General features: G+C 49.3%; 1 protein-coding gene and 1 long non-coding RNA gene across 2 annotated transcripts; both read right to left on the bottom strand.

The window, feature by feature from the left end:
- Positions 1–18,779: 18,779 nt before the first annotated feature.
- Positions 18,780–19,217, bottom strand: LOC103653229 (uncharacterized). Its single transcript, XR_565343.2, has 3 exons — positions 19,154–19,217; positions 18,948–18,986; positions 18,780–18,869 (listed from the first exon to the last, which is right to left on the bottom strand). It is a non-coding gene; the product is annotated as an uncharacterized lncRNA (long non-coding RNA).
- A 1,343-nt stretch (positions 19,218–20,560) lies between these two features.
- LOC103653230 (tubulin beta-1 chain) lies at positions 20,561–21,526 on the bottom strand. The gene is made up of 2 exons (XM_008680185.2): positions 21,349–21,526; positions 20,561–21,234 (listed from the first exon to the last, which is right to left on the bottom strand). The coding sequence occupies exons 1-2, from the start codon at positions 21,524–21,526 to the stop codon at positions 20,765–20,767; spliced, it is 648 nt and encodes a 215-aa protein (XP_008678407.1). The 3' UTR covers positions 20,561–20,764.
- Between the last annotated feature and the right edge of the window lie 5,686 nt (positions 21,527–27,212).

Genomic DNA, 27,212 nt, shown 5'->3' with positions numbered 1-27,212 from the left:
CATTTTGGCTTATGGAAGTATCTGTATCACTGCTGTCCTGGGATGGCCGGGGGGCAACATCAATTGGTCGGAGGTGCCAGTTTAGAGATGCGTCGGGGGCGGAAGACCGAGTATCTCGAGATACCCCTTAAAGACAGCATTAAAGGTTGGCGTCTGGAGTGGTTTATAATGGATAATTATGGAAATTCTCTCCCTTCCCGCTCGGGAAGACAGGCAGACGTTCGTACTCCGAGTTGGACTGAATCTCCCACGGACCAAGAAGTAGCCGAAGCGGGTGTGTTGCTTACTGAAGTTGGATTACTGAAAGAGAGAGGTCTGACTGCCGAAGCCGTGGTCACAGATTTTGTGTTCAAAAACATTCAGCCGCTGAAAGACAGGGCCTATCCGGCATATCTTTACCGAGGGCTGGCCGACTCAACCCGAGTTACTAATAGGAGAATTCCTTCTATTGATTTGGTGAGCCGACTCGAAATGATCCTCAGGGGTAAAGTTTCAAATGTTGGAGCTCCAGTGGCATACTCGGCTTGGAACTTACCTTCTCCCAAAGCTTTCACTCTTTTTGTATCCAATCCACCCATGACAGATAGCAATTTGGGTCTTAGAGTGCGACCCTCTGCTGAAGAGGTCCGTTCCTTAGTTGCTTCGCTCGGGGAGATACCTGATGATGAACGACAGATTTATTTTGAAGTGCCCCTGAACCCTAGTGATGCAGACATAAATGACATGCTCGATCTGCTAGCCGAGGATTCATCTGATACTGCTCCTGATGGTACATTGGCAGTGGTGCCCCTTCCAGAGGTTAATGCGACCTTGGACGTCTCGAAACCTGTCAGTACTCGCCCGAGGCGCCCTAGCCGAACCAGTCAGCCCGAGCCTTCTGCAGATGAGTAGAAGAAGAAAAGAAGACGCCTCCGGCGAGTGTCCAGCTTTGACGAGGATGCCAGCACCTTAGCTCCTGCTGCCGAGGAAATGACTGCAACTGGCCTTGCTGACGTTGAACCCAATGGGTGTGCCCAAACTGTCGTTGATCCCAATGGGTGTGCTGCTTGTGTTGCCACTGTAGAGGATGAAGGGGAAGAAGATGAAATTCCTTTAACTCGGAAAAACAGTCAGCAATTCATTGCTAGCGGTGGAAGTAGTGGGGTTCCTTCTCCTGCTTTGTCTGCCCTTATTGGCTTGCAAGAGCTGTCCATGGCCGACTTTGATAAAACTCTAGAGGATATGGTCCCGGAAGACTTGCTATCGGAGCCTGCAGATGCTGATGCGACAGAAACTTGTGCAGCCGTTCCAGATGCTGGGTTGAGGTCATCCCGTGCCTCGTCGACCTTAGAGCATGGTCTCGAGGGTCGGGATGCTGACCTGGATCGTTCTGATCCCCTGAAAGTAGCTGAAGGTCCGTCAACCTTAGAGGTGGTCACGGCAGAGAGCCTGGGTCCCAAGAGTAGCGCTGATATGTGCCCAGCCCCCGAGGGTGTCGCCGGGGAGGACTCAGCTCAGGTGAGGAGCGTAGGCCACTACCCAGCCCCCGAGGGTGCTGTCGGGGGTAACCCGGCTCAAGTGGGCGGTGCCAACCTTGACCCAGCCCCCGAGGGTGTCCGAGCGAGGTCTCCCTCCTGCACTTCCATGGATGTTCATGTGGGTTCACCTCCACACTCTGGCGGCATGGTGGTGGCTCAAACTCCAGATCAGGGGGTCGCTTTAGAGGGCACCACCCCCACTGGTCTGGCGTTAGGCTCTGCTGAATGTACTGAGCTCGTTCCTGCTGGTCTACTGCAAGCTGCTTCGGGTGGTGGTCCAACACCTGATTATCAGCTGATTTCTCCTGACTTGGGGATCCCTTCGTTCTTTTCCAACCTCCAGGTGCTGTGTTGTGCTTTAGTTAGATCTTTATGTTGCATGAATTGCTGTCATTATGCTCATCTGTTCTTCTCGTCAGGCTTTGGTGAATGGATTGGCCAGTCAACTGAAATCACAGGGTGCTTCTACCCCAGAAGTGGCGTCATCTCTCGAGCGTTGGAATCCAGTGTTGCTTCATCGTCGTGTATCTGAGTTGGAGGCCACCAATGCTGGTCATTGTCCTTTCTTCTTCTTCTTTGTTCTTGCCCGTAGGTTGTTTTACCTTCTGACCTCATTTTGTTTGAATACCTCTTGATAGGGATGACTCGGCAGATCACAGTTCTTGAAGAAAAACACTCTCAAGATCAAGCTGAAATGGCTCGACGATGTGCTGACTTCGAGGAGAAGTATTCTCAAAGTCAGATCGAGTTGAGTCAGGTCTCTGCGGCTTTGGATGATGCCAACGCTTTGAGTTCTTCTCTTCATGCTCAGCTTGACTCTGAGAAGGTAGCTTATGTACCTGTGCTTCGCCTTATCATGCTCTTGGATTCTGAATGAGTTTGATTTTTGCTTGTAGGAAGAAAAATGTATCCTTGCTGCTTCTCGCGACAACTTGGACAGATTGTACCGAGATTCCAGTAACTCGCTGACCATCTTGGAGAGGAGCCACCGTTTTACGATGGAGGAGCTTGACAATCAGCGCCGTCAACTGCAAGAATCTTCAGACGAAATGGCCCGCCTTACACAGTTGCTATCAGCAAAGGATGCCACCATCAAGGAACTCCGAGCTTCCAAGAAAACCACTGCTCGGGAATTAGAAACTGCTCAGCTGGCCGCTAAAACCGCTGAAGAGACTGCTGCTACTTTCAAAGCCCAGCGCGATAAAGCCATGGACAAGGCTATTCGAGCGGGGCGAATCTTGATGAGAAGACCCGGAGTGGTAGTTCCTGAAGGTATAAAAGCTGATGTGCATGCCACCCCCGATTCTTCGATTCGCCCTTCTTCATCGGTCGTTCCTGAGAAAGATATTGGAAAATAGAGAAACACTTTGCGTGCCATGAGCACGCGGTTAGTATGAGCAAGCATTCATTTAGAGGACATCAGCTTATCATTCGAATGTTATGATCTCTTTCTTATCGTATCAGAATTTATTAGTTTGCAAGTTTGTGGTAACGCTGCATGATGATTATGAAGTTTGTTTGTGGGATATGGAGATCATTCCTTGAACTGCATAAGCGCGAGTATGCTATACTGGTTTAAGCCGCCAATGACTTTTAGCCGGTAACTTCCGTTAGTAGGGTTTAGTGATCGCCCTAGGTAAAGTAAGCATAAGCATGTTGCACCGCCTTAAGTCGTTGTCGACTTAAGTCGATTGCTCCGTTTGTAGGGCATAGTGGTCACCCCGAGTTAAGTAAGCGTGAGCATGTTGCACCGCCTTAAGTCGTTGCCAACTTAAGTCGATTGCTCCGTTTGTAGGGCATAGTGGTCACCCCGAGTTAAGTAAGCGTGAGCATGTTGCACCGCCTTAAGTCGTTGCCGACTTAAGTCGATTGCTCCGTTTGTAGGGCATAGTGGTCACCCCGAGTTAAGTAAGCGTGAGCATGTTGCACCGCCTTAAGTCGTTGCCAACTTAAGTCGATTGCTCCGTTTGTAGGGCATAGTGGTCACCCCGAGTTAAGTAAGCGTGAGCATGTTGCACCGCCTTAAGTCGTTGCCGACTTAAGTCGATTGCTCCGTTTGTAGGGCATAGTGGTCACCCCGAGTTAAGTAAGCGTGAGCATGTTGCACCGCCTTAAGTCGTTGCCGACTTAAGTCGATTGCTCCGTTTGTAGGGCATAGTGGTCACCCCGAGTTAAGTAAGAATGCAAGTCAATCATAAACGAACCGAGTATCTTTGAAATCTATCTTTACTGATGACATATTTCCACTTTTACAGAGTACATGGTCGCCCCGGCTGTTTTGAAATACAGCTAGGGGTAAAACTTTCTGAAGTGCTCTATGTTCCAAGAGTTCCCGACTTCTGTACCATCCGTCTGGGTGAGGCGATATGATCCGGGCCGAGTGACCTCTGCTATTATGAAGGGTCCTTCCCATAAGGGTGATAGCTTGTGCCGTCCCCCCCCGTTAGAATTCGGCGGAGGACGAGGTCTCCTACTGAAAAGGACCTTTGCCGCACAGCCTTATCGTGATAGCGCCTTAGAGTCTGCTGGTACCGTGCTGATTGGATTACTGCATTCAGTCGTTCTTCCTCAAGTATATCAATATCCTCCAGCCTGGTGGCCTCAGCTTCCGCTATGCTTTCGAAGATCAATCTTGGTGCCCCAAACTTGAGGTCAGCAGGTATCACTGCCTCCGACCCATAGACCATGAAGAAAGGAGTGTTTCCATGCAGGGCTCGGCTAGGTTGGGTTCTCAGGCTCCAAACGACATAAGGTAGTTCTCTTATCCATTTTCCTGCGAATTTTTCATTTTTATCGAAGACCCTTTTCCTGAGTGCCTCCAATATCATTCCGTTGGCTCGCTCAACCTGCCCGTTGGCTCTTGGATGCGCCACAGATGCATATTTGATCTGAATGCTCTTTTGCTCGCAGAAGTCAAAGAATTCTGAGCTGGTGAAGTTGGATCCTAAGTCAGTGATGATGCTGTTTGGTATCCCGAATCTGAATATTATATCCTGTATGAATTCCACGGCCTTAGCAGAGGTTAAAGAAGCAATGGGCTTGAACTCTATCCATTTAGTGAATTTGTCAATTGCCACCAATACGTGGGTATAACCTCCTTGAGCTTTCTTGAAAGGTCCAATCATATCCAATCCCCAGCATGCGAAAGGCCAAGTTACTGGTATGGTCTGTAGCTGCTGTGCTGGCATGTGCTGTTGCTTCGACAGGTATTGACAAGCTTCGCATCTCTGAACTAACTCGGCTGCGTCGCTCTTTGCTGTCGGCCAATAGAACCCTGACCTGAAGACCTTCCCGACTAGTGTTCTGGAGGCTGCATGTATTCCACATTGCCCTGCATGGACTTCCTCCAGAAGTTGCTTCCCAGTGGATGGGAGAATACACTTCATGAGAACCCCTGATGCACCCCTTCTGTATAATATCTCCCCAATGAGTGTGTAGTGAGCCGACTGTCTGGCAATGCGCTCTGCTGAGTTCTTGTCGTCTGGCTCTTCTTCGTTCTTTATGTACTTAATGATCGGCCTCCTCCAGTCATCAGAGTCTGACTCGGGTTGATCTACGATGTTGCACTCTTCTGTTTGGTCTATTGAGATACTCGGCCGTGTAATTTCCTGTACGAAAACTCCGGGTGGGACCTGAGTTCGACCGGATCCGAGCTTGGATAGTGTATCAGCTGCTGTGTTTCGATCCCTTTCCACATGATGAAATTCCAGACCCTCGAACTTATCTTCCAGCTTTCGAACGGCAGCGCAATATTTTCCCATTGAATCACTTGAACAATCCCATTCTTTGTTTATCTGGCTAATGACTACCAGAGAGTCTCCATATACCATCAATCTCTTGACGCCCAGTGATATGGCGATGTTTAATCCGTGTATCAAGGCTTCATACTCAGCTGCGTTGTTAGAGGCCGGGAATAGCAGCTGGAGAGCATACTTGAGGTGCTCGCCTCCAGGTGCAGTGAAGAGAATTCCTGCTCCTGCTCCTTGCAGTTTCAGCGAGCCATCAAAATACATTCGCCATACTTCTGCGGTTTCTGGATTATCCGGTACTTGCTGTTCTGTCCACTCTGATACGAAATCGACCAGTGCTTGAGTTTTGATGGCAGTGCGAGGTCGGAACTCGATATCATGGGATCCCAACTCGCAAGCCCACTTGGCTATTCGGCCAATGGCTTCCTTGTTGTGAAGAATGTCCCCTATTGGAAAACCAGTGACTACTATGACTTTGTGGTCGTCAAAGTAGTGACGCAGCTTGCGGGCAGTTAGAAGTACTGCATATAATAGCTTCTGAACTTGAGGATATTTTTTCTTCGATGGGCCTAAAACTTCACTGATGAAGTAGACAGGATGTTGTACCGGGTGGGCATGCCCTTCTTCTACTCGCTCGACTACCAACGCAGTGCTTACCACGTGAGTCGTGCAAGAGATATATAGCAGTAAATCTTCAGCCGGCTGAGTCGGCGTGGCTCGCCGGGGCGGTTTCAATACTGGCGGTGTTGTCAGGAATTTCTTCAGTGCGTCTAGAGCTTCTTGTGCCTCTGAAGTCCATTGAAACTTATCCACCTTTTTCAACAGTTTATAAAATGGCAGACCTTTTTCTCCCAGTCTGGATATGAATCTGCTCAGGGCTGCCATACATCCGGTGAGTCGTTGAACCTTCTTTTGCGATCGAGGAGCTTCCATCTTCATGATAGCTTCAATCTTATCTGGATTAGCTTCAATTCCCCAGTGGCTGACAATAAATCCGAGTAACTTTCCTGCTGGTACCCCGAAGACGCATTTCTCAGGATTGAGCTTCCATCTATATCTTCTCAGGCTGTTGAAAACCAGCTGTAAGTCTTCGATGAAGTTTTCCGGATTCTTTGTCTTAATCACCACGTCGTCTACGTAAGCCTCCACACGCTTGCCCCAGTGATCGGCTAAGCATGTTTGAATAGCTCTCTGATAAGTCGCTCCAGCGTTTTTGAGGCCGAACGGCATGGAGGTATAACAGAAAGCACCAAACGGGGTGATGAACGCCGTTTTTTCCTCGTCTTCTTTTGCCAAACTAATCTGATGATACCCGGAATAGCAATCTAAGAAAGACAGCATCGAACATCCAGCGGTGGAATCCACCACCTGATCTATCCTTGGGAGCCCGAAGGGATCCTTCGGACAGTGTTTGTTGAGATCAGTATAGTCGACGCACATACGCCAATCCACTTTATTCTTTTTGAGTACAAGAACATGGTTGGCTAACCACTCGGGGTGTAATACTTCTCTAATAAATCCGGCCGTGACCAAGCGAGCTAACTCGGCACGAATGGCCTCTCTCTTGTCGGGCGTGAAACGACGCAGCTTTTGCCGGATCGGCCTCGCCTGAGGATAGACTTTCAATTTGTGCTCGGCCAGTTCCCTCGGGACTCCCGGCATATCCGCAGGTTGCCATGCGAATACGTCTCGGTTATCTTGTAGGAACTGGACGAGCGCGCTTTCCTATTTGTCACTCAAACTGGAGCTGATGATGGCCGTCTTGCGCTCATCAGCGAACCCCAGGTTGATCCGCTTGGTGTCCTCAGTCGGCCGCATAGAGGTCGCGGCCTGAGCTTCGTTTGCCGGCACGGCGAGGTCTTCTTCAGGCTTAGAGTTCGCCGGTGTAGAAGGAACCGTTGACGGCTTGGTGGTGAGGGCTGCTTGGATGGCCACTCGGAAACATTCTGCGGCGCCTTGGAAGTCGGCGCGCACAGTTATGATTCCTCGTGGTCCTGGCATCTTCAGTATCATGTACGTATAGTGTGGGATGGCCATGAACTTGGCCAGCCCAGGCCTCCCGATGATGGCGTTGTACCCGCAGTCGAAGTTCGCCACCTCGAACCTCAGGAACTCGGTTCTGTAATTATCCGGAGTCCCGAAGGTGACCGGCATGTAGATGTGGCCCAGCGGGTATTCCCCTTCCGTCGGCACGATGTCGAAGAAAGGAGTGTCTGACTCGTGGAGCTCTTTGAGGTGAACTCCCAAGCCTTGGAGCGTACGGGGGAAGGTGACGTTGATGCTGCTCCCCCCGTCCACTAGCACCTTCTTCACCCGGCTCTCTCGGATCACCGGATCGACGAGGAGCGGATATTTGCCCGGGTGGTCGAAGTTGAGCCATTGATCCTCCCGAGTGAACGTGATTGGGTGCTCCGACCACCGGTACGGGGCGGGAGGGCCGGTGGTCGCCACCATTATCTGGCGATCGTTGAGCTTTTGTTGTCTCTTGTTCTCCTGCGACCCATGTCCACCGAAGATGACGTTGACCTCCCTGTCAACGCGCGGGAATGCTCCTCCTCCCCCCTCCTCCGGCTGATGGGGCTGTCGTGGTTCATCTGGTCCTCCCCTCGGCGGAGGAGGTGGTAGAGGTTGGAAGGGTCGGCCATGCCCGACGGAGTGCTTGAAATCCCGGCAGTTGCGGAGAGTGTGGCGCATGTCCTTGTGGTACGGGCACTGGGCGTCGAGGATGTCGTCCAGCGTGCGTTCGCCTCCACGAGGTCCTCCTCGGGCGCGAGAGGCGGGTGGTCCGGCGGCGTGTACTTCTTCGCGAGGCCTCTTCTCCCAGCGCTTGTCGGGCGGCTGGTTCGCGTCGCGTCGTGGTGCTGCTGGCGCGGGCTTTGCTCCTCCGATGAGGTCCTGGGCTCGCTCGTCAGCGGTGATGTAGAGGTCGGCTTCCCGGAACAGCTCCTCGGAGGTAGTCGGCGCCTTTTGCAGTATGGCTCGGACGAAAGCCGAGTCGTTAGATCCTCTGTAGAAGTCCTCGATTACGGCCGCCTCCGTGACCTCGGGGATGCGGTTTCTCATGGTCTGGAACCTTTTAAGGTATGACCTGAGAGTCTCATCCCCCCGGCGCTTGATGGATTTGAGGTCCCATGGTTGCGCTGGCTTGTCGGAGAGAGACTGGAAGTTGGCGGTGAAACGTCGACTGAAGTCTCCCCAGTCGTCGATGCAGTGTCGGGGTAGATGTCGTAGCCACTGCAGCGCGTCTTGCCCGAGGACGATGGGCAGATACGCAGTCATGACGTCCTCGGATGCCCCGGCAGCCCGAGCAGCGGTGGTGTAGACGGCCAACCAGCCCCCTGGATCCTGCTTAGGTTCATATTTGTCGACATTGGATACCTTGAAGTTGGGAGGCCATTGGATGGCCCTAAGGCGCGGAGTAAGGGCGGATACTCCGCACGTGTCCTCCTGTCGTCGAGGATGTCGTCTGTCCCGGGGAGGGGAGTGGTGGTGGTGGTTCCTCGACCGTCCCCAGGTGGTTCCTCCAGTTGAAGCTGTTGCCGACTCAGTTCGGGTGGCCTGGCTTTGAGTCGGGAAGCCATGATCTCGATCATACTCCTCCCGACGGCGAATTTCGTTCTCGTGCCGCCGTTCGCGCGAAGCGTTGATAGAGCTCCGCGCGTCTCGGCGACTGTTGATGGCGTGTCGCAGATCGTTCGGCGGGTGAGCGAGCGGTAGAAGATGGTTGGCTGCCTGAGTGAACAGGCGCCGGTATCCCTCGGCGTCGGGGGTCCGAGGAAGTCCGTCAGCTATCCGGGCCAGAACGCCTCCGACTTCGCTCGGCGTATTCATAGCTCGGGCGAAGTCGGGGTTCAGGTTGCGCCCGAAGAGCGGATTCTCGCGTCGTTGCCTTGCATCTTGCTCGGCTTGCTCCTGAGTCCGACGGCGATCTCGTCGTCGGGAGTTCCTTCGTTCCCTGAAGACGCGTTCTTCCGGAGTTTCTCCTATCTCTGAGACCTCGTCTCGCGAGACAGGTTGCTCCGGATCCCGTTCTCCGGCTGCGTGATGTCGTCGAATGTTTCTGCGTCGGTTCCTTCGTCGGCGGGATTCTCGCTGAGGTGGTTCTTCTCCGGGCGCGGTCGGTTCATCGTCGGAGACGGCAGGCGACTCTGCCCTCCCGATGAAGAGGACGTCGGGGTAGAACGGTATTGCTGCCGTGGCGGCTTTCTTTCTGTTCTCCTTTGAGGTCGGAGGAACGGAAAGAACGACCGGCCTCTCCCTGATCTCCTTCCTTCTCATGACCTGTGTCCATTCTTTCGTCGGGGAAGTAGACAGCGGAGTCTTCCGGGTCAGCGAGCTTCTAGCTCCAGCCTCCCCGGAGACGATCTTGTTCCGAAGAGCCGGAGGTAGCTTCTTTCCAGCATTTTCGGAGTTTGTTGGAGGAGACTTCTTTTCCGACAGATCCGCGAGGCGGTGTAGAATTCCTTCTTCGTCCGCCACGGATGAGATTGTCCCGAAGCAGAATGTGGATCCGGGACGCATGGTGATCTTGCTGTGGAAGGTGACGGCCATTGAGCTAGCTTGGATCGTCGACACACCCCCTACCTGGCGCGCCAGCTGTCGGTGTTTTGGGTCCGACCGCACACCCGGGGTTGCCCCTCAAGGTGTTTTTAGGAGTAGGACGGTGTCGACAACTGTAGCAAAATGGTTCGTGCCGATCGCACGAGGGACAGTGGACAAGATTTTCAGGTTCGGGCCGCTTAGAAGTGCGTAACACCCTACGTCCTGGTGAGTATATGAGCGTGGTTACAAGAGGATTCTCTGGATAGGGGGCGCAGAGAGTTTTTGTGGGTGGCTAAGTAGAAACGAGTCGATCGTTCTGAAGGGGTGCCCCCTAGGCCTTATATATTCGACCGTGGGGCAGTACACGTGGGTAAGATAACAACAAGTAGCTAAAAGATAGTGAACCTCTTGAGATTATCCCTACGTAACCCTCGCCGACTTATCCTCGCATGGCTTCGTTGCATGGAGACTCCAGTGCGGGAAAGTCGGATCTCTGTTGCAGCCATTCGCTCGACGCTGTGGGCCGTCCGGGTTTGCACCAATTCGGCTTCATGTCGTTCTGTTTTGCCGGTTGTTTCTCCCCAGGCCCACGAAAGAATGACCTTACGATTTATTGGGCCCTTGGGCCTTTCGTGAGGTCCTTTACTCTTTTAGTGGACCCGGGGGATATCTATCTCCCACACCGGGGATAGCTCCGACGGCAGATTGGCTGGCCCCGTGCGGGTTGGCACGGCGGCGAAGGTTCTCCACATGGCAACAATGGCGGCAGGATTTCGGAGGCGGCAGTGGTCGTGCGGTTTCGGATGGCTTGGTGGGGGCCACGGGGCACCGAGCGCAGGCTTTTATAGGGTCAACTTCCCCAAACGGCCGAGCGAACTTCGCGGAGGTCGTTGCGGCAAGGACCGTCGACTCCGCGCGACTTTCACGGGGAAGAAGACGACGCCGCACAGGAGAGTCTGACGAGTGGGCCCAAGTAATCGGTGAGAGAAGGGAGGGGAAAAGAGGGCTGCACCGAGCGGTCCCTGGCGTCAGCGGCATGGCCAAGGCACGCGCAGTGTGCGATGGGGCGGCTGACGCGCTGGCCCCACCAGCAAGAGACTAGCCAACAGGAGCACAAGATTTAGACGAGGACAGGACTCTGGTGGGCGGGCCCCGCGCGTCAGCGTGACATTTCTGGCGTACGGTGGAGGTGGACTGCGGTTTTGGGGTGATTTGGGCCGAGAGGGGGAGTTTGGGCCCAAGAGTGGTAGAGATCTTCTTTTCTTTTTTTTATTTTCCTTTCTATTTAGATTTCCAAATTCTAAATTTGAATTTGAACCAGAGTTTCAAAATTCATACCTCAATTCAAATATGCACATACAAAAATCCAACATGGTGCAGCTATAATTTATATTGACCAATTTATTTAGTTACCTTATTTACTATTATTATTTTATTTAGGCCATCTTTTCAACATGAAATACACACACCACATTTATTTCATTAGAATGTTAATTTGGGTTTTAGTCAAATTAGAGGTATATTCCAAATTGTCTTTATTATTATTATTATTATTATTATTTTATGAAAGTAATTTCTAATATATAACATATGTTAATTTAGACACTTCAAGGAAGCATTTATAAATACATTACTCATATAAGGGTCTTTTTATATAGTCTCCTAAAACATTTATTTAAAGGAAATATATCTCTTTTAATAAGATACATAATTGAAATGGCTTCTTTATTATTTCTCAACTGACTGGGGTTTTAGGAGCTAGATTCCAGGGTTTACAGCACATAATCTTCCAATAACTACCATGTCAACACCCATTCAAATTGACTCAGCCGGTGGTAGAATTCGAGCCGATAGCATTTGCTTGAATGTAAGTGTGGAAATAAGGGGGATAGCGTTTCCCGCTAACCTCATAGTAATCGGTACTCAGGGAATAGAAGTCATCCTAGGGATGAATTGGCTAGATAAGTATCAGGCAGTTATCAGTTGTGATAAGAGGACAATTAAGTTGGTGTCCCCACTAGGAGAGGAAGTGGTGACCGAGTTAGTCCCGCCTGGGACGAAGAAAGGAAGTTGTTATCAGATGGCTGTTGATAGCAGTGAAGCAGATCCAATTGAAATTATCAAGGTTGTGTCCGAGTTCCCAGATGTGTTCCCCAAGGACCTACCAGGTATGCCACCCGAGCGAAAAGTTGAGTTTGCTATAGAGCTTCTTCCTGGAACTGCCCCCATCTTTAAGAGAGCTTACAGAGTATCTGGACCAGAGTTGGTTGAGCTTAAGAAGCAGATCGATGAGCTATCAGAAAAAGGATACATCCGGCCAAGCACCTCGCCTTGGGCCGCCCCTATCCTATTTGTGGAGAAGAAAGATGGCACCAGAAGGATGTGTATCGATTATCGAGCTCTGAATGAGGTCACGATCAAGAACAAGTACCCCTTGCCTAGAATAGAAGATCTATTCGACCAGTTGAGAGGAGCCAGCGTGTTCTCAAAGATAGATCTGAGGTCAGGTTATCACCAGCTCAGGATTCGACCTTCAGACATTCCGAAGACGACATTCATTACCAAGTATGGGTTGTACAAGTTCACTGTGATGTATTTCGGTCTAACAAATGCACCAGCCTTCTTTATGAATCTGATGAACAGTGTATTCATGGATTATCTTGACAAGTTTGTGGTGGTATTTATAGATGACATTCTGATATATTCTCAAAGCGAAGGAGAGCATGCAGATAATTTAAGGATGGTATTGTAGAGATTGCGAGAGCATCAGCTGTATGCAAAGTTGAGCAAGTGCGAGTTCTGGATCAGTGAAGTCCTGTTCTTGGGTCACATAATTAACAAAGAAGGATTGGCTGTGGATCCGAAGAAAGTGATAGACATTCTGAACTAGAAAGCGCCAACAGATGCCCGAGGAATCAAGAGCTTCATTGGAATGGCTGGATATTATCGGTGATTCATTGAAGGGTTTTCGAAGATTGCGAAACCAATGACAGCTTTGCTAGGCAACAAGGTTGAGTTCAAGTGGACCCAGAAATGTCAAGAGGCCTTCGAAGCGCTGAAAGAGAAGTTAACCACAACGCCTGTCTTAGTCTTGCCTGATGTGCACAAGCCTTTCTCGGTGTATTGCGATGTTTGTTACACTGGTTTAGGATGTGTGTTGATGCAAGAGGGAAGAGTTGTGGCTTACTTGTCCCGACAGCTGAAGGTTCATGAGAAGAATTATCCAATCCATGACCTAGAGTTGGCAGCAGTAGTTCATGCACTGAAGACATGGAGGCACTATCTGTATGGGCAGAAATGTCATGTTTACACAGACCACAAGAGTCTGAAGTACATATTCACTCAGTCGGAGCTGAATATGAGGCAACGAAGATTGTTAGAGTTGATCAAAGACTATGAATTGGAGATTCATTACCATCCAGGCAAAGCAAACATAGTGGCTGACGCTTTGAGCAGGAAGAGTTAGGTCAATCTGATGGTCGCTCATCCGATGCCTTATGAGCTGGCCAAAGAGTTTGACAGGTTGTGTCTTGGATTTCTGAACAATACGCGAGGAGTAACAGTTGAATTAGAGCCTACCTTGGAGCGGGAAATCAAAGAAGCACAGAAGAATGATGAGAAGATCAGTGAGATCCGGCAACTGATTCTGGAAGGCAAAGGCAAAGATTTTCGGGAAGATGTAGAAGGTGTGATATGGTTCAAGGACCGCTTGTGTGTTCCCAATGTCCAGTCTATTCGGGAGTTGATCCTCAAGGAAGCTCATGAGACAGCTTATTCTATACACCCTAGAAGTGAGAAGATGTATCAGGATCTAAAGAAGAAATTCTAGTGGTACGGAATGAAGAGGGAAATCGCAGAGCATGTGGCTATGTGTGATAGTTGTCGACGGATTAAGGCAGAGCATCAAAGGCCAGCTGGATTGTTGCAACCGTTGCGAATTCCTCAGTGGAAATGGGATGAAATCAATATGGATTTCATAGTCGGATTGCCTCGCACTCGAGCCGGCTACGATTCCATTTGGGTAGTGGTGGACCGCTTAACCAAGTCAGCCCACTTCATACCAGTCAAGACCAACTACAGCAGTGCAGTATTGGCAGAGTTGTACATGTCTCGGATCGTTTGTCTTCATGGTGTGCCGAAGAAGATAGTGTCAGACAGAGGAACACAGTTCACCTCTCATTTCTGGCAGCAGTTGCATGAAGCCTTGGGTACACATCTGAATTTTAGTTCAGCCTATCATCCGCAGACAGACGGCCAGACCGAAAGAACCAATCAAATCCTTGAAGACATGTTGAGAGCCTGTGCATTGCAAGATCAGTCCGGATGGGACAAGAGGTTGCCTTACGCAGAGTTCTCCTATAACAATATTTACCAGGCCAGCTTGAAGATGTCACCATTTTAGACGCTTTATGGGAGGAGTTGTAGAACTCCGTTGCAATGGGATCAGCCTAGAGAAAAGCAAGTGTTCGGGCCAGACATTCTGCTTGAAGCCGAAGAGAACGTCAAGATGGTCCGGGAGAATCTGAAGATAGCACAATCAAGGCAGCGAAGCTATGCAGACATAAGAAGAAGAGAGCTGAGTTTCGAAGTTGGAGATTTTGTCTATCTGAAAGTGTCACCGATCAGAGGAGTCAAAAGATTCGGAGTCAAAGGCAAGCTAGCACCCCGCTACATCGGTCCGTATCAGATTCCCGCAAGGCGTGGAGAAGTGGCCTATCAGCTCAGTTTGCTAGAAGGCTTGTCCGCAGTGCATGATGCCTTTCATGTATCTCAGTTGAAGAAATGTCTGTGTGTGTCAGAAGAGCAGTTGCTAGTGGAGGGTCTTGAAGTCCAGGAGGACTTGACCTACATAGAGAAGCCAACGCAGATTCTCGAGACTGCAGACAGAGTCACACAGAGGAAGACTATCAGAATGTGCAAAGTCAGATGGAGTCACCACTCTGAGGAAGAAGCAACCTGGGAGCATGAAGATGATCTGATGGCTAAATACCATGAGCTCTTATCTAGCCAACCCTAAATCTCGAGGGCGAGATTCTTTTAAGGGGGATAGGTTTGTAATGCCCTGAATTTGGGGGGTAGATTTTTTTTTCTTCTTTTCACTCACCAAATTCAGGCGTTACTCTCTTTTCTCTTCCCATTTCGCTCCTTCTTCCCAATTTCAAACCAGTATAATGACGGGTGTCCGTGTCATGTATAAACAAAACCTAAGTGTCATGAGTGTTGCATCATGCCGAAGCATATTTCTTTGTCTGATGTCATGTTTAATCGCGTGTTCGTCTCGTCCCGGTTCGGATTTCGGTTCGCGATCGGAATTCCGATTGGTGTTCGACCCACGGAGTGTCCAAGCCCGGCCCAGTCTGGCCTGCGCGCCCCTGGTGCCCCTTGCCCTACCCATGCACGCGCCCGCCTTCCTTTAGTCCCGTTGTCTCATTTGATTTTCTTCTGCGCAGTAACCTCCCTCTCCCTCTTCCACCTCTCTCTCTCTCCCCGTGGTGCCCTAGGGTTTGCAGTCGAGATCGCCGGAGTTTGGATCCCTGGAGGTGAGTTTCCCCCCTCCCCTTCCCTTCTCTCTCTCTCCTCCCCCTCCCTTTCTTCTTCCCCGCGCGGCCTCTCTGCCCGCGCCCGCGACATCCCTGTTCGCGCGCCCGCGCCGCCCTCGGCCCCCACGTCCCGCGCCGCCTTGGCCCCCGCACCCGCGCCGCCCTCGGCCCCCGCGCCCATGCCGTCCCGTGGCCGCGCCCATGCCGCCCCCTCGGCCCGACCCCGCCCCCGGCGAGCGCCCCCTCCCCTGCGGTCCGCGCCCTCTCCCCCCGGCGAGCCCCTCCCCAGCGGCCCGCGCCCCTTCCCCGGTGACCCCCCTCGGTCGCACCCGCGCGCCCTCCCGGCCCCGCGTCGCGCCCCCCGGCGAGTCTCGCCCCGACCGAGCCCCTCCCCGCGTCGCGCCCCCCCCGGCCAAGCCCCACCCCGCTTCACGCCCTTCGGCGAGTCCCGCCCCGGCCGAGCCCCTCCCCGCGTCTCGCCCTCCCGGCCGAGCCCCTCCCAGGCCACGCCCCTCCCGCGCGCCGCTCCCCCAGCCGTGCCCCCGGCCGCGTGCCTTGGCCGCGCGCCCCCGGCCGTGCCCCTGCCTGCACCCTCGCGCGCCCCTGCCCGCGCCCGTGCCCCGGCGACTCGCGTCCCGCGCGCCTGCACGGTTCGCGTGCCGTTGGCACGCGCAACGTGCTCCCGCGAGTACGACCGTAGTCGCGCTGCGTTTAACCCTCGTTCTAATCTATTTTAATTTTAGTTTTGTCGATGTGCTACGTCGCACGACGATTCGTTTAAATGCAGTTCAGTTGACATAAGCCGTCGTGCGTTTCGTCGCGCAACGCTTAACGTTTATCTATGATTAATGCAAGAAACTCGTTGCGCGCTCTATCGCACGGCGAGTCGTTTACTTCTTAATTCAATCTAAATGGTGTGTCGTACGTCTCGCCGTGCGACCACTCCCTTCCATTCATCTTTATCTATTTATAATGATTAAATGTGGAACATGACTTTACTTTATGCTCAACGCAGTGTCCAAATTAATGCCCTTCTGTTAAGCGAGTGGTTTAATTTATACTTATGTAACGTGATCGCTTCTCGGCTGTAGACCCAACTGTCTTTTCCTCTTTCTCTCTTAACCGTAATTGCGAGCCCCACGTGGAACATCTGTTTATTTATTGCATTCTATTGTATGGTGTACTGTTCTTTTGTATTAAATGTGTGGATGTATGTATGTTTGCGCTCGTATAGAGAACGATCTGGTTGAAGAGCCCGAAGAACTCACAGGAGAAGCCCCTGAGCAACACCTGGTTGGTGGAGGCAAGTGTCCCTTGACCTATCTTTGTCCTATACATTCTATAATTCACTTCCCGCATTTACACAGTTATACCTAAGGATTGACTAGCTTTTGTTATCCATGTCCTTGTTTACCTATTTGGGTTGGATTATTATGGTTTAGCTTTATGCTATTGCTCAACTCTAATCAATGAACAAGATGAGATTTATGAATGATACGTTGTTTCCCTTCTTTATTATGATGTTATACTTGTGTCATTCAAGGGGGCTCGAGCGGTTTCTCGAGTGCCTCTCCGTAAGGACCTATTCGTTGGATAACCGCCCGGGAAAACAGTGCAACCATCACTACAAAAAAACCCTATAGCAACGTATTAATGCGTTGCTAGAAGTCCAAATAAGTGTTGCTGAGCCTAATACCAACGCATAATTATGTGTTGCCTATATTGCCGTTGCTAGGTACTATTGCAACGTTTACATATACGTTGGTAAGCCATAACTATAAGCGTTGCTACGCTGCAACGGATATTTACTCCCTACTCCAACGGTTACATGCGTTTGTACTGGCAATGACGAGTAGGTTAAGGCAACATTTTGATTGGATTTATGGTAACACATATATGTGTTGCAAGGTGGTTGAAGCATATAGCAATGGTAACATTTGTAATGGATTTGTGGCAGCACATACATGTGTTGCAAAGAATTAATCGTTTATTAATAAAAATGATTATACAACAACATTTGCCAATAGTAAACAAGAAATAATTTTGATAATCACAGGCATAAACATGACAATAATGGACAAATAATTTTGCATTTAAATAAAATAATAGTCACGATTCAGCGTAGCAGAACTTAAAATAATCACCGCTTGATGCGTGTTCAAGTATTTTTGGGACAAAGATATAAACAACATATGACTCATATCCTAAACAAATCTGAAATTCATCATAGTGAAATAAGCAAAACTATTTAAATGGAGGTAGTGATCCACGCCATCTGGTTTGAAATAAGTAGTCTTCGGATTCTGTAGAAATCTTGCAGCTTCGAAACTGAAAAGAAAATAATAGAAGTTAGTGATCAACAACATTAATGTTTCATGATGTTCTATATTGTACCCGTGCATAAATTTAAATGGAGGTAGCCAATTATACACAAAAATCAAGTTAACAACAATATCATTGTTGTTGGACATCCCTGCGAGATCAATTGCCCCTGACGAAACAACCTAAGAACTGGATGTGCTACTGAATGTGTATAGACTAGAACAATACTGTACTCAACTCCAAACCACTCCCTCTCCCCAAAACCGATCTGCACTGAATTGCATGTCTTGGTGCATCCAGACAACCAACCAAATTACAACACTGATCTGCACCGATCAGCACTGAATTGCACTGATGTTGAAGTACCGTTACACATTGCAAAAGCCTATTTAACATTGCGCCGAGCCAAACCAGAAATGTGCCTCTTCTCTAACCATCCCCACCCAAACTACATCAACCTAGAAACAAAAACAGATCCACGCCATCCGGTTTGACCCAAACCAATTCCAGCTTCAACTCTACTAGGTCCTTGATTTAATTATGTGTCACTATGATAATTACATATTTTCATGAAGAAGTTTCAGTAGCTTGAAATGAAATATAGCTCATACGCAACATTGAACTGAAATTGATGAACAATAAGATAGCATTTCAGAAAAACAATTGTGGTGGACTCATGTTGATGATGCAAAAATAATTGAGCACCATGTGTTATACTATCATATATAGGAACATCGTAAACTTCTTAGGGGTCCAAGAGTCTAAAACAATAAACCACAATGAGGGGATTACAGTGAACTTACATCATGATATCATCCTGAACTGAGTTGAAGCGTCATGATGTTGAAATGAGCATATATCAGTTTTTGTCGTCTTCAATCTGCACGGATAATCATAATACTGAAATTGATATTAGTAGTTCGAAGTAGTAATGACTAGTTAAGTAAGAGGGTAGTTCATACACAACACCAAGGCCATGCTATAAGATTGTTGCTGACATCACCAATAACTTCCATGTTGTCGTATGGTCGAATCAAAGGCTCAATAGGCAGTATTACAAGTCTAACACGCACCATCCAAAATTCTCTGCCTAACTTAACACCTCCAACTTTATGATTTGGGTCTCGACCAAGTACTGTGCCTAAGGCAACAGTCTTGGTTGGACATCTCCAGCTTTTTAAGAACACTTGTGCTCCAGTCTAGTAAACATGCTCAAGTGTATCAGTAAATACTTATGTAATGTGGGCACAATAATGGTAAGAAAATTTTGATTTTACCAATATTGACTCATCTGTTGGTCGGTCACCTGGAGTACCCTGATTTATGGACAAAAATATCGAATTAGTAAAGTGGATTTAAGAATATGAATGTACAAAATTTTTTGAGTCACCTTTTGTTTCATGCACCGTAACCTATAACTAATGCATATTAGTAATGAAAAGAATTCGATATACTTAACAAGAAAGTTGATTTTCACTGTCACCTTTGATGTGGTAGCACACTTGGTTTTATCAAAGGTAGTTGCAGATTGCATATCTTTCCTTTTTACCTGTCATTACATCACAATGAGTATTCAATATTTTAATATTTTTGGATGATTACGAAAGAGTTAATTTTGTACATATAATTAACTTCAATTTAATTATGCAACACCCTAGTGTACTGCCAATTAAAATGCATCTCCATTCAAGAATCTCATGTACAAGGTGTTCGGCATAGAGTTCACATTAATCACCATCGACATAAATGATAATTAGCAAACTGGTAGCCCAACTTTAACAGTTAGCAAACACAACATTGAAAAGGAAGCACCCCAAAACTAACAGTCAGCACTATTTTTCATAGATTTCTGGACTGTACCGATCTAGTTCAGTCGACTGCAGACCCAGATTCAGCCTCCCTTTTCTCCTATTTCTCCATAAGAACATAGCTACCCTCCCACATCAAACTTATTCACTGAACATTGATCTTACAATTTGTTGTAAATTAAACTTCCAGAGTCAATACCTTACAGGTTTCGAGTTATAGAGCCCCAAAGTGAGGCATATCCCACAGAAACCATAATTTCAGTTTACTGAAACTGAACCCAGAATTGCAGACTGTCAAGGCAACTTTGAGGGTATTTAACTACTTATTTTACATGGTACCAAGGTAATCATTGTTAAGTAAACTTGTACACCAATATTTACTCTTCAGCTTTTCTATAAAGGTCCTAGTTCCAAACTGTCCAGAACAGCCACCATATAATTCCAAATTGTCCAGAACAGTCTGAAATTCTGGGTTCAGTTTTCAGTAGACTGAAACTATGGTCCCTGTGTGATGTGCCTCACTTTGGGGCTCTATAACTCGAAATTTATGAGGTATGGCCTCTGGAAGTTTACAACAAAGTCAAAGACTAATGTCCAGTAAACAGGTTTGATGTGGGAGGGTAGCTTTGTTTGTGTGGAGAAATTTGAGAAATAGAGGAATGGATTTGCTTCTGCAGTAAACTGAAGAAGTTCAGGGCAGTTAAGTGCAGACTGCAAAACACCAGAAATATTTTCTCTTCACTAGTTTTTCTAGGGAGTTCTGTTGTGTAATATGCTAAAGAAGATCTGTGTTAAAGGGGGTTCATTTGCCACAGTTTTAGCATTGGTTTATTCAGCATTGGTCAATTAATATGTAGATCAAGAAACCTTGTACATGAGCTGTCAATGTGCTTCTGAAATTCTGGAAGACACTGTAATTCAGCATTGGTTTATTCAGTTTGGCTATGCAGTTGAGCTGCTGAAACAGTTTCAGTTTGCCTGCTTTTTTCAAAGTTTTAATGGCAAAGAAACTGCGCTGCAGTTTAGACCATCATTCACCATTGGCCATTGTCAAAAAATGAAGAACACAGGAAGCACAATAATTGAACCACAAAGGCCATTGGCCAGTTCATAAAATAAAAGGCTATTCAATAGCACATATTACAAACAACAACAGCCCCCATCAGTGAGGGAATCATCCACATGTTGAACTAAAATAAACAGCCCACAGGTCTGGCTGTAGATACACGACCCTACTTTGTAGCTAAACAAGAGAATCATGGCCAACATAAAGAAAAGGTAAAAAATCACTGCACAGCACCATGGGAACTACGTAGCACGAAGGTGGACGCCATGGACAGGCCCCTCGGCGGGATGTCACACACGCTGGACTTCACGTTGTTGGGGATCCACTCCACGAAGTAGGACGAGTTCTTGTTCTGCACGTTGATCATCTGCTCGTCGACCTCCTTGGTGCTCATCTTCCCGCGGAATATGGCTGAGGCGATGAGGTAACGCCCGTGGCGAGGGTCAGCGGCGCACATCATGTTCTTGGCGTCCCACATCTGTTGTGTGAGCTCGGGGACTGTGAGTGCTCGATACTGCTGGGAGCCATGGGACATCAGCGGCGCGAAGCCAACCATGAAGAAGTGGAGGCGGGGGAAGGGGATTAGGTTCACTGCCAGCTTCCTGAGGTCGGAGTTCAGCTGACCAGGGAACCTTAGGCAGCAGGTGACTCCACTCATGGTTGCAGAGATCAAATGTTTCAAATCACCAACTGCAGGAAATAACAAATACACATTGTTAAAACACACAGTAATACACTAGTACAAGCAGGGAATTATCTGCAATGCTGAATAGATAAAATTGAGAAAGAAAAGAGTCTGCTTACAGCTAGGGGTGGTCAGCTTAAGAGTCCTGAAGCAAATGTCGTAGAGGGCCTCGTTGTCAAGAACCATACACTCATCAACGTTCTCAACCAACTGGTGGGCAGAAAGAGAGGCATTGTATGGCTCAACCGCAGTATCAGATACTTTCGGTGAGGGGAAAATTGAGAATGTAAGCATCATGCAGTAGTGCTGTAATATCATCTGGAAGAATCACCCTGGAAGCATTAGGCATAAGTTGTTGCATCATGACATGACAATCATGAGTTTTTAGACCAACAATTTTCCCTTCCGCAACATTAACACATGTCGCTATATTCCTACAATACCCATCAGGAACTGTTATTCCTCGAAGTACTTTATAGAATGCTTGCCTCTCACTTTTATTCATAGCATATCTTGCTGGTGGCAAATACCATTTGCCGGAAGGTTTCTCTTGGGGGTGCAGGTCTTGTCTAATGTTCATGTCTTGTAAATCTAGACGAGATTTGAGATTATCTTTTGTCTTTCCATCTAAATTGAACAGTGTACCATGTAGATTATCAAAAACATTCTTCTCAATATGCATCACATCAAGATTGTATCTAAGAATATTATGATCCCAATATGGCAATGTGAACAGGCTACTTACAGACTTGTAAGTTTTAGAATTCTTAAAATCCCCTAGTGAAATTATGTTAGGCAAAATCGAACGATCATAATAGGTCATAGGAGCTGATCTTAGCTCTGTTGTTCTATCAAATGAATCTGCATCAAAACGATAAGGATGGTCTTCATCAAGCCATTGACGGTGTCCCATAAAAGATGACTTACGACCGTGCTTTAGACGTTTGGTCCATGCATTGTCACCACATGGCGGGCAAGCAAATTCGCCATGAACCATATGTGATGAGAGCATTCCTAAACCTGGCAAGTCACTTGTCATCATTAAAACAACCCCTCGCAAATTAAATAGTTCATCTCTCGATGCGTCATATGTGGACATGCCATTCTGAAATATATCTTTCAGGTCCTCCAATAGTGGTTCCAAGAACACATGAATTTTGTCTCCAGGACTTTTAGGACCAGGAATCAATAAGGACAGCATAAGATTATGATCTTTCATGCATAACCGCGGAGGTAGGTTATATACTGTTAAAACTACTGGCCAACAACTATGAGTACTGCTCAACATCCCAAATGGATTAAACCCATCTGTAGCCAACCCAAAATGAATATTACGCGAGTCAGATGCAAAAAATGGGAACTTTTCATCGAACCTAGTCCATACGGGTGCATCTGCTGGATGACGTAATGCACCATCCTTTATGCTCTCTTCATCATGCCACCTTATGAGAGGTGCTATATCCTTGCACATAAACAATCTTTTTAGCCTATCTTTAATAGGAAAGTATCGCAAAACTTTGCAAGGACTAGCTTTCCTTCTTTGTTTCTTTATTAAAACCGACTCAGGTTGCATACCCTTCCACCGTGAGGCCTTACAGGTAGAGCAGAAATCATCATCTTTTCCCCTTCCAATATAGTTGGCAATTATTTGGACAAGCATGATGTCACACCCGGTTTTAGAAGGCAAACCGAATGCGAACCATGTACGTGCCAGGATCAGTTATTCACGTACACAGCAGTTACATAACATGGACATCATCACACAGTGCTCAAAATAGTATTAAAAGGGAAATAATAGTCGATTACATCATACGTCTGAGACGTCCATATAGTCCTTACAATAAATCAAAGTGCAGAAAAGAAACGTAGATAATCGCGGCCTTCACAGGCAGCCGACTGGGGGTTGCCGCTAACCCACACCTAGAACTCGTCGTAGTCTTGGAACTCCTGGAAGTCTCCTTCCACAGCTTCATCTTCTCCTGAGCAGTGGTTGCAATGCTGACAACCTGGGGATTGGGGGGGGTTTGGTGTGTAGAGCAAGGGTGAGTACACATCAACATACTCAGCAAGTACCCTGTTTGGCTGTAGTGGACTAGCTTTATGTGGGGATAAGTCAAGCAGTTGCTTTTAATTGGTCAGATTATTATTTACTAATAAAAAGCCAGGTTTTAGCTTTAACCCAAGTTATTAGCCCGATGTACCCTTTCCAAACGGAAAGAATACCACTTACCAGCACCATAGCCATAACCAAAACCACCGGTCTCATAACCACCTGTACCATAATGTCTCTGATCAAGTACCACTAATCACTGGAGCTCCCTTGGCCGCTCATAACCGCGAGCACGACTGATATATCAGTTTTCAAACACTCTACAGAGGTTGTGCACTTTACCCACAAGCCGTGATTCCCTCTTGCCTCGGGTCGATCAAACCCTTAAACACTACCAAGGTGAATAGGCAGGGTCTCACTACGTAGCCTTTACAAAGATTACCCGGGGCTGTAGCCGCCCATTAGGTTTTCTAAATGTACCGCACTCCTCCCCAAGGGACAAATCAACCTTGGCAGAGCGAGCCGCATACACCGAGCCCCATTGACGGCACGACGGCGAAGCGAACTACACCCCAGATCCTCTAATTATTCAGCTAAGGGCACCCCATTCCACCCTCATGGTTGCACTGTTTTCCCGGGCGGTCATCCATAGAACAGGTCCTTACGGAGAGGCACAAGTACAACATCATAATAAGAGAAGGGAAAACAGCGTATCATAGATAATCTCATCATGTTCATTGATTAGAGTTGAGCAATAGCATAAAGCTAACTAATAATAATCCAACCCATATAGGTAAACAAGGATATGGATAACAAAAGCTAGTCAGTCCTTAGGCATAAATGTGTAAAGTGGGAGGTGAATTAAATAATGAATAGGACAGAGATAGGTCAAAGGACACTTGCCTCCACCAACCGACTGCTGCTCAGGGGCTTCTCCTGCGAGTTCCTCGGGCTCTTCAACCGGATCGTTCTCTAAGCGGGTGCAAACATACATACATCCATCCATTGAAATTAGGAAACCAACAGTACACCATACAAGAGATCAAGTAGAGCAAATATGCATAGAATACCACATACGATAATGGATTTACCTTGGTTAGAAAGAAACGAGGGAAGGTCTCGCAGGGGTTAAGGCTTATGCTCGAGGGGCACTACGGGTAAACGAATGACTAGACGTCACGCGCTCTCGTTCCAGTTGGTTCTAACAAACGGATTAGCTACATGCACCAATGTAAACGCGATCACTTTTAGTAGATTAACATTGAATAAGATAGACGATTGACTATACAAATTAACTAACGTAACCAATTTCCAAATTGAGACTCCTACCTTATTAATATAAACAACGTGATTAGCGCATATAGGAGACGGGGGGGGGGGGGGGGGGTAGATGGGGTTAGGGGGTAGACGATCGTGTCGCGGGCACGACGAGCTACGCCGGAACGCTGCGCGAACACGCGCACGCGCAAAGCCACACTCAACGTGCTGCGAACGAGTCGCGCACGCGTCGGGGCCGTGCGCTGGCCGAGCTCGAGGCCACGCGCCGAAGGTACGCTGGGCCGAGCTCGAGGCCACGCCGAGGGCCGACACGACGCGAGCAAGGCACGGCGGGGCGAGCGAGGATACCGCCGGACGAGGCCGAGCGCGGGGACGGGCGGCCGAGCCGGGGCACGGGGGCGGTTGAACCGGGGGGGTTGAACCTGGGGGCGGCCGGGGCAGGGCCAAGCGCGGCTCGCCGGGGGCGGCCGGGCACGGGGCGGCGCGGGGCACCGAGGCGGCCAGGGAGCCGGGCCGAGCGGGCGAGGCTCGCCGAGCCGGGGCCGGGCGCGGCGAGGGCGGGTCGCCGGGGCCGAGCGGCTCACCGGGGCGGGCGCGGGGCGGCTCGCCGGAGCGGCCGCGAGGGCGGGACCGAGCGGGCGCGGCCGGGCTCGCCGGGGTGGGGCCGAGCCGGACACGGGAGGGGGCGGGGCGGCCGAGCGCAGGGGCGGGCTGGTCGTCGGAGGCGGGGCCGAGGGGCGCGGCCAAGCCGGGACGGCCGGGGACGGGGAAGGGGCGGCGGAGCGAGGCCGGGCGAGGGCGGCCGGGGCGCGGGACGGGGCTCGTCGGGCACGGCCGGGCGGGGTCGGGGGCGCGAACGGCCGGGGTGGCCGGGGCCGGAGCCGGCCGGGCGCGGCGAGGAGAGGGCGGCCGGGGCCGGGTCGAGCTCGCCGGGACGGCCGAGCCGGGAGCCAAGCCGGGCGGCGCGGGTGAGAGGAGGGCACCGGAGGGAGGAGAGGGAGGAAGGAGAGGGAGGGCAGGAGGGAGGAGGGGGGGGAGCCTCACCGGCGGGCGGGGAGGGGCGACGGCGGCGGCTCGGACGTGCAGGGGAGGGCGGCGGCGGCGGTTAGGGCAGGGGAGGGAGAGAGAGAGATGACGGGCGGGGCCCGCGAGAGGATTTTTGGAAAAAAGAAAAAGGGTGGGGGGGCGGCTGGGCCGGTTGGGCCCAAAGTGGGGGAGGGAGGGGGCGCGCGGCTGGGCCGGCGCGGGCCCACACGGAAGAGGGGGGAGGGGGCGGCTGGGCCGCCAGCTGGGCCGGCCGAAGGGGGGGGCGGCTGGGCCGAATAGGGGAGAAGGGGGGGGGGGAGAGAGGGAAGAAAAAGAAAGAAAGAAGAGAGAAAAAAAGAAAAGGCTTTTTCTTTTTTTCTAATTTCTAATTTTCTCTAGACGAAAGCATTCACATTTTTAATCAAACAAAAAGTATGCATGGTTCGGCATGGTGCATCACACAAAATAAAGTGTTTTAAGGTTTTGCTTTACACGAGGTCTAAAGCCAAAACCCGCTGCGACTTTGGAAAAGATCAAGGTTTAGCGAGGGAACGAGAAAAGAAAAGGGTAACACCTGAATTTGGTGAGAGAAAAGAAGAAAAAATTCTACCCCCAAATTCAGGGCATTACAAACCTATCCCCCTTAAAAGAATCTCGCCCTCGAGATTCAGGGTTGGCTAGCAAAGAGCTCAGGGTACTTGGCCATCAGGTCATCTTCACGCTCCCAGGTTGCTTCTTCCTCTGAATGGTGATTCCATCTGACTTTGCACATTCTGATGGTCTTCCTTCGGGTGACTCGGTCTGCAACCTCAAGGATTTGCACTGGCTTCTCAACGTAGGTCAAGTCCTCCTGGACTTCAAGACCTTCCACCGGCAACTGCTCTTCTGGCACACGCAAGCACTTCTTCAACTGAGACACATGAAAGACATCATGCATAGCAGACAAATTCTCTAGCAAACTGAGCTGATAAGCCACTTCTCCACGCCTTGAGAGAATTTGGTACGGACCAATGTAGCGGGGTGCTAGCTTGCCTTTGACTCCGAACCTCTTGACTCCTCTGATCGGTGACACTTTAAGATAGACAAAGTCTCCGACTTCGAAACTCAGCTCTCTTCTTCTTGTGTCTGCATAGCTTCGCTGTCTTGATTGCGCTATCTTCAGATTCTCTCGGACCATCTTGATGTTTTCTTCAGCTTCAAGCAAAATGTCTAGCCCAAACACTTGCTTTTCTCCAGGCTGATCCCATTGCAACGGAGTTCTACAACTCCTTCCATAGAGCGCCTGAAATGGTGACATCTTCAAACTAGCCTGATAACTGTTGTTATAGGAAAACTCTGCATAAGGCAATCTCTTATCCCATCCGGACTGATCTTGCAACGCACAGGCTCTCAACATGTCTTCAAGAATTTGGTTGGTCCTTTCGGTCTGGCCATCTGTCTGCGGATGATAAGCTGAACTGAAATTCAGATGTGTGCCCAAGGCTTCATGCAACTGCTGCCAGAAATGAGAGGTGAACTGTGTTCCTCTGTCTGACACTATCTTCTTTGGCACACCATGAAGACAAACGATCCGAGACATATACAATTCTGCCAATACGACACTGCTATAGTTGGTCTTGATAGGTATGA

Source organism: Zea mays, chromosome 4 (assembly GCF_902167145.1).
Source record: "Zea mays cultivar B73 chromosome 4, Zm-B73-REFERENCE-NAM-5.0, whole genome shotgun sequence".
NCBI lineage: Eukaryota > Viridiplantae > Streptophyta > Magnoliopsida > Poales > Poaceae > Zea > Zea mays.
This window is presented reverse-complemented; position numbering and strand designations above follow the sequence as displayed.

Coding starts and splice junctions, on each gene's coding strand:
- LOC103653230 (XM_008680185.2), bottom strand. CDS start 21,526: ATGATGCTTACATTCTCAATTTTCCCCTCACCGAAAGTATCTGATACT. Junction 21,235..21,348: donor TAAGCTGACCACCCCTAGCT/GTAAGCAGACTC, acceptor TATTTCCTGCAG/TTGGTGATTTGAAACATTTG.